Below are 7,459 nucleotides of genomic sequence, written 5' to 3' on the forward strand. Positions count from 1 at the left end.
CTGTTTTGATATTAGCGATTTGACCTTTTTAGAAGGAAGGGACTGCACAGCTGATGTGAGATAATCTCTTTATGTACAGACAGGTATTTACTAGATTTACGTAGCTGGGCAGTGCTTACTCAGCAGGAACTTAATCAGCTGTTTACACTGACTGTTCTTAGCTATTGCCTTTAAACCAAAGTATGTTGAGATAAAGGGACCAGTTCAAGATCATCCTTTCTTGCACATATATTTTTGGGCAGCCGCTTTTATAGAAAAATGTGATTTATGTTGCAGTCGTATTTCAATTTAAGAACTTTTCTATCAGTATCACTTTTTGAACTCTATAAACACAGTTGGCTCTTACGCACCTAAGCATTTCTCCATGACTGGTGAATCGTAGGTTATTAGTGGTGCCCTTGACTTGGTTGAGTTTTATCCCATCTCTCACCTCAAAAATCTGACTCCTCAGCTGAGATGCCTTTTATATTATCAGTAGCTTTATGACTATATCATAGCGGTGTTTTCTTTTTCCTGTGAAATAAAGGGATGGGTGATATCCAATCAAAAGGATTTCAAATTGAGAAGAGAGCTTGATAACATAATTCCTAATCTGTGCTGTGTGCAATATCTGTAAAAGATTTTTCCCAGGCCTCTGCTTTTGAAACCTGTAAGACTGATCTGTGGAGCTCTCTAATTACCAAGGATTGTTCAGTGATAGCTTATAGGTAGGCTGTGTTCAGTGCCAGGTATTTCAAGAGTCGTGTTTTGGTTTATGATACTTGCTTCCATGAGGTATCTCTTACGGTGTCACAGACACTGAAGCCTGTATGGAAATTTCCAAGGAAGCAAGAATCTATTTACCTTTCGTGAACTAAAGTTGTTTTGACAGGTCATTGTCTGTGTGGCTTTCGTGTTCCACCTTCCTCCTGTTCAAATAGTCCATCTACTGGAATTGCTTCTGCTGTCCAGGGGCGAGGGCTGCGCAGGGCAGGACCGCAGGTGTGCAACAGGCAGCCAGCAGTGACACCTGCACAGCGCAGGGACGCCTCTTTTAGGCTGAATTCAGAGGATTTGGGCTCTGAGGTGGCAATAGGTAACTCGTACATAGTGCTGGGTTTCAGAGTGGTCTAGAAAAACAAACTGGCATTGTTATTCCCGATGTATACCTGGGAGTAGATAAAAAAATGGCTTTGGCCTTGTGTAACTTTATTTTTATAATCTCCTTGTGGTTTGGGAAGAAGAGTAAATATGAAATTCAGAGATATCTTTGTGCTTTATGAATTTTTTTCAAAACAGAGAGAGAAAGAGTGCTTTTTATTTTAATTCAGAAGAAGAATATTAGAATCTCACATTTTTACTTGTATGTCAACAATACTTTGGGCGCCTGAGCTTTTTGGGCTATGTGGTAGTTTGGCTATGCTCTGTAAGTATGTTGGCAGTCTTTTATTCTTCTGAAAGAAGTACCTTTAGGTATTAGGCAACTTCAACAAAATTCTGACTGCACACAGCATTTATTGTCTAATTGTACCTAATGATACAAACTTGAATTTTTACAGGGGTCACCATCAACCAAGAGGCGGGGGCAGATGTTACAGCCCATTATTGAAGGTGAAACTGCCCATTTTTTTGAAGAAATTAAGGTGTGTACAGTGCATTTAAAAAAAAATGCTTCTCAGCACTTGTAATAGGGAAACAAAATATTTCATATTTGTTTTGAATTTCTTCTTTGACTTTCAGGAAGAAGAGGAGGAAAGTGATGGTTTGTCTGCAGACCTGAATGATATCTTAAAAACTGCTGCCCAAACACAGCCTGTTTTAAGCCCAGTTGAAAACTCTGAGTCTGATCTTGAAGATGGTCAAGAGAAACTGACCCGTGACCTGAGGTTGTCGAGCACCCGCGCTGCTTCTATGTACGTCAACATAAGTGACTGATTCTCTTGTAGAAGTTGCAATTATTGGACTTACAGTCACAATACTAAATATTGATGTTGGGTGGAAGGGAATGATGTGTTCAGCACATCTCGGCAAGCATTTGGCTTGAACGAGCGTTCTTTGACGTGTCTGAGATCTTTTTGTATTCATTGAGTTGTTCAGTATCTTCTAAACCTTCTTCAGCTTTATTTGAGCTGTGTAGGCAGCAGAAAATTTATACCCTTTTATTAACTACTACTTTGTTCTCAACATTTCACCATCATACAGCATATTCCTTATAAGCAATTTATTCCTTATAAGCAATTTATTATTAGCCTAGCTAGCTCAGTTGCTTTTGATTATGCTTTGGAGAACTTAAATTGTATTGTATGGCAAATAGTATTTTTCTTTCACTTGAAATTTTTAGGCCTGAATTACTGGAGCAACTGTGGAAAGCCAGAGCTGAAAAAAAGAAGCTACGTAAGACACTACGAGAATTTGAAGAGGAGTTTTATCAGCAGAATGGAAGGTTTGTTTAGCACAAAAACCAGATGCTGGACAGCAGCCTCATTTTCTAGCCAAGTATTTTTCTTTTTCAACATTCCATATGAATGTTGCCAAAAGGAATCTGGCCTGTTTTAATCTCTGCTATGAATAGTTTTCTGAAGGAGAGAACATTGCTGTGTATTTTTAATCGTGGAAGAAGCCTGCTCCTGGGTTTTGTTTCCTCTGTTACAGTCTGTGCAGTATAATAATGAAAATGGAAGAAGGGGGAGTGTGTTTAATTTTTTTTAAGAAAAAGTATTTTTAATATAACACCCCTACCACCACCCACCTTACCTCAAATTATCCATCTCTTTTCTAACATCAGGCAGGGAAAGTTTACCCATTTGTCCTTTGTTCCAGTAGGTCAGCCCTGATGCTGTGTATTTGCTTTACCCATAAAAGGGTTGATAATTTTTATTCTTCTCTGTATTGTTCAGTTATTTTAGGCCTCTTATTCAAATATGTATTGTTATGAATTTGATTGAACTGCTGCCCATTGTGTGTAATGGGGTTTTTTTTGAGGTGTATCGCCTCATGATCAAAACTAACACCACTCTTAAGAGGTCACTCACTTTCTTGACTGGCAGCCATTCTCACTTAACTGTATTTTCTACTGAAGAAGTACAAGTTCTAAGAAGAACTTAAGAGAACGATTTATAAACAATGCTGTGATATTTATGTGGAATAAATTCTGCTGGGTTTTCTATTCAGTTTAGGTGATGGCAATTTTAACTACAATGAACTAAAATATAATAACATGTCTGTTATCGGCGAACAAGCTCCAAAAATATGTCTATCTGCCTTAAGATAACTGCACATCGCTGCTCTTGTGTTTAGCTTGTTGCAGTGTGGAGCATTTTCTTGAAACTTAATTGTGCTTCTTTTTATAGGAACGTACAGAAAGAAGATCGGGTTCCAATGCTTGATGAGTACAGGGAGTACAAGAAAATAAAAGCCAAACTTAGGCTGTTAGAAGTCCTTATCAGCAAACAAGATTCTTCAAAGTCGATTTAAATCTTGGTCCTCCAAACCACTGAATAACATGATATTTCCGTATACTACCGCTGTACTTATCGGGTGCTTGTGTTCATTTGTCATGCACTGTTGAAAGAATCCAGTTTGTGCACTTTATTGTGGTGCCGCTATAAGATGTTTGAAGGGTAAACAGGTCCTGTCTAGAGAGCAACTAAGATTTCTGAGTTTGAGACTGCTCTATCCAACTTTAGCAAACACAGTTTCCGTCAGTTTTGTATTACAGATACATCATCTTGTTCCAAAACAACCATAGATTTTGTTTTTCTTTAGAATTCAAGAACTTTGAGACTTTTGTTATTACCAAGTTTTTGCATTATTGAAGAAATTATTAATACCATAATGCTACACTGAACTACTCCTCTTGCCTGTTTTTTATTATAGGGGGAAAAAGTCAGCAAATTAAACATACAGCCCTTTTTCCTGGGACATTTAAAAAAGCCTAGACTGAAATTCCTTTCAAAGGACTGCCGTGGAACAGCTTTAAGTTTTGGTATTCTAAATTGCGCCTATAACACAGTAATAATTAACATCTACGGATTTTGCTCATTAGTGGTCAAGTTTCCTCCTTGATAAAGATGACAGTGGACAAACCAGAAAGTGACCTTGCTTAGTATCTTTTAAAACTCGGAAAACTGAAAAATTCTATCACACGCTGCCTACAGGACTTACTGTTGTTCGTTTTCTCATTTTATCGGTTATTGTTTATCAACTAGTGGTGACATAGTGTTTTGTCTGAATTGGATACTGCATCTCCACTTCAGGAAGATTTGAGGAACGTAATGAACATTTCGGTGTTATGGGAAATGTGATGGCGCTCAGACTTGCGTAGCTCCAGCAGCAAAGAGCTGGCTTAGGACAGTTAAAACTCCTCTGTACCTGCACTAAGTACAGTGTCAAGGGCTAAACTCGATGTAGTTAACGTGCACCACGGGGTGAACTGTTGGGCTTGAGTGAAAAATTACTGCTGTTTATCATGATTTTGTTTTACAGTTGGAGAATAAAAATAAGTTGTCTAACCCTTATGATGTAAGCAAAACGGTTTATGGGCCTTGCATGATTTAGCTTCAGAGTTGAAACTGAATAACGTTTTAAGTATCACATCTGCTGTGCTGAATGATGATTTAGCTCCCAGCTTTGTGCTCTGCAGCAGCCGTCAGCAGCTCGTTTGGATCTGGCAAAACCTGAGTGTTAATTTTAACTGGTGCTTTCTCAGTTTGGTTTTTTTCCTTCAGTGTATCAGTTTGATCGTGGCCATGTTTTGCATGCACCTACTCTCGCTGCATGTTTTTATGACTGGCTAATGTCAACATAGCTGTTATTCACACTGCTTTACGAAAGACCAAAAATGAACTTTCTCACAACGGAAGCGATGGCCAGCATGTAACCTCAGAGACTTGCTGTTCTGTCATGGAGCATATGAAATAGGTTGAAAGTAGGATATTTAGTGCTCAGATCTCATCTGTGTACTGTAGAATACTTCTTGTTTTGTTTTACTCTGCTCGTAGGCATGCAATTTTGGAATTCAGAAAACAAAAGCACTAAAACTATTGAGCACTGGTGGTATGCCTTTCTTTTTCAAACTGCAAAATGATCTGGGACCTTAGAGAATAATGAGGTTAAACTAGTGTTGAGACCATTTATCAATTATATTCAGTTCCATCGTGCAATGTACACTTCAGTTACTTTTCTATCAGTCTGCAGACACGGGTGTATCCAAACATTGAAACTAATGTGTACTGTATAGTGTTGTACATGAATGTTTGTGTTTTATATACCACATGCAAAATGTCAATATGCACTATTTAAATGTTTTAAATAATATATTCCTCCTTTATAATGCTTAAATCTATATGATTCCAATATTTTTATAAGTGAGTGAGTGATCAGACTGGTTCCAATTCAGAATTAACAGCTGCTTTGTGTTTGTTATGCAGTGTTTGGCTGTTTATTCAGTATAGTAGATAAGCATGGCAACAGTTATGCTGAGTGTGTTTTGTGCCATCCTTGTTCAGCAATAAATAAATGGTAGAACTAGGCATTTTGTGATATAACAGTTTTACTTTGGTAAAAGCAAAACCTATATATCTATATGGATATATAGAAATGAAATATATATAACTGAACCAGATATAATTGCATTGCTATGTCTGGTGCTTATTGTATAGACTTTTATAATAAAAGTACCTTAACCTTTATTGTCATATATCTTTGTTTCTCATCGTGCTTTCTCCTCCACTGCCATCTCTTAAAAAACAAGGGCTGAGTCCTTCGCTGTTTACGTGTTTGCAGTTTCAGGGTGTTGCTGAGACAGGTTGGGATTCTGCCGCCTGCCAGCAGAGCCCTCGAGGAGGCTGCAGTTTGAGCCTTATCGTACCTGTTCACACTGTCTGACAGCAGAAAAGTGATGAGATCGGCTCCTGGGCGGACGGCTGGGCCAGCGCTGTGACGTGGGCTCTGCTGCTCTGTGCGCTGCCAAGGGAACACACCCCGAGTCCCACTCGTTCTTGCTCCAGCAGCAGCTCTGAGTGGTCGTGGGGCAGAGCTGCTCCAGCCGCTGCTGGGCTAATCGTTCACTGCCGATGAATACACCTTCAGCTGATGAGCAGAATTTGGTTGGGTCTAGATCCATGATGATTTCTTAGCCTTAAAACGAGTATCACAGCAGTTACTGCTGTGTTAGTGACCAGAATACACTCTTACTACATGCAGTTCTGTAAACCCAAGAGGATGCTCTTCTTCTGGACCAAATAGATTTTTTTTTTTTGTAGTCTGTTGATGTAAGTTCATCTGGAAAGTGACTGACTTCTCTGTTATACTTTGTGTAAATCCACCTTTCTTCAGCTTAAGGCCTGGCAGGAGACAGAAGAACTGAAAGTGAAGACTCTGCTTGTGGATGTCAGGGCAGGTAAATGGGAACAAGGAAGACAAGTGGGAAGTTGAGGGAGAGGAGGCAGCAGGAAGCCTGCGGTTCCTTCCGTAGGGTGGGACGGAATAGCCTTTCCTCTGATCCCGTCTTTCCTCTGAAGATGGGGGGGAAAAGAGAAAGCACAAATTCTTAGGACACTGGCTCGAAGAGTGAACAAGGTTGTTACAAATCTATTCGTTCATCCTCCATTTTTCCTCAGCATTATTTATTCAACAAAACTTGATCAAGATGCTGATGAGAAGACAAAAGTCCCTCCAATAACCTGCTTGTTGTGAACTGTTTAAACTCCATGTGCTACAAAGCAATGAACCAAGAAGATTTTAGTGAAGGAAAATAACCCCGTGTTAAACACCGTTACCCAAAATGGAGGAGAAACAGATTTTTCAGGATGCACGAAGCTCAGTGATCCTGGGACAAGATCCTCCTTGCTGAAGAACCCATTCTGAGATAACACAGATCTATAGTATTCCAAGCTTTACCTCTTGACACAGGTTTGCTCAAGCTGTTAACGTGACAAGGAACCTGTGAGGCAGGCTATAAAGAGGGTTTCCCGTGCCCCGGAGGAGTAGAGGAGGATGAGCAGTGCTTGAAAACTCTTCTGGGGAGTGCAGGGTGAGTAACTGTGGCTGAAGGTTTTGGGAGGTCTTTGTACAAGAGGGGTTCCCAGGAGGAGGAAATGTTGGAGATGCCAAAGGTGCGATACATTTGCTTCCTTGCATGTCAGCTGTTGAGATAATCAGATGTTCAGTGACCTTTGTTTTCAGGGAGACGAGTCCTGGGTTGCTGCGTAGCGACAGGAGCCCTTGGGAAGGGAAGAAGAGCTGGTTTTATTGTAAACTGGTCCCTTTTAGAAGAGAGAGGATAGCTTGGCTTGGCTTGGCTTGGCCAGGTGACTGAGGTACAAAGTCAGAGAACCCAACCCTCAAACCAGAGCATGGGTACGTTGTGCTGCTGGGCTGAACTGCCTCTTTCTGGGTCCCTGCTCCCCTCTCCACGACTCCACAGCGTGATTAGATGCAGAGAGACCAGAGCCCAGGCAGTAGCTCAATAGCACTCTGC

At 40.2% G+C, this 7,459-nt stretch overlaps 1 protein-coding gene across 5 annotated transcripts in view; it reads left to right on the top strand.

Annotated features, from left to right (window-relative positions):
• The window catches only part of FAM13B (family with sequence similarity 13 member B), a 48,788-nt gene extending 43,260 nt beyond the window's left edge, over window positions 1-5,528 (top strand). For all 5 annotated transcript variants that reach the window (XM_080353143.1, XM_080353145.1, XM_080353146.1 and 2 more), the window contains 4 exons: window positions 1,539-1,622; window positions 1,720-1,892; window positions 2,321-2,422; window positions 3,330-5,528. In XM_080353143.1, the coding sequence (XP_080209269.1) occupies window positions 1,539-1,622; window positions 1,720-1,892; window positions 2,321-2,422; window positions 3,330-3,453 (483 nt within the window). In that variant the 3' untranslated portion in view covers window positions 3,454-5,528. The remainder of the gene's footprint in view (window positions 1-1,538; window positions 1,623-1,719; window positions 1,893-2,320; window positions 2,423-3,329) is intronic.
• Window positions 5,529-7,459: the final 1,931 nt, after the last annotated feature.

This window comes from Nesoenas mayeri, assembly GCF_963082525.1.
Source record: "Nesoenas mayeri genome assembly, chromosome: 14".
NCBI classification, from domain to species: Eukaryota; Metazoa; Chordata; class Aves; order Columbiformes; family Columbidae; genus Nesoenas; species Nesoenas mayeri.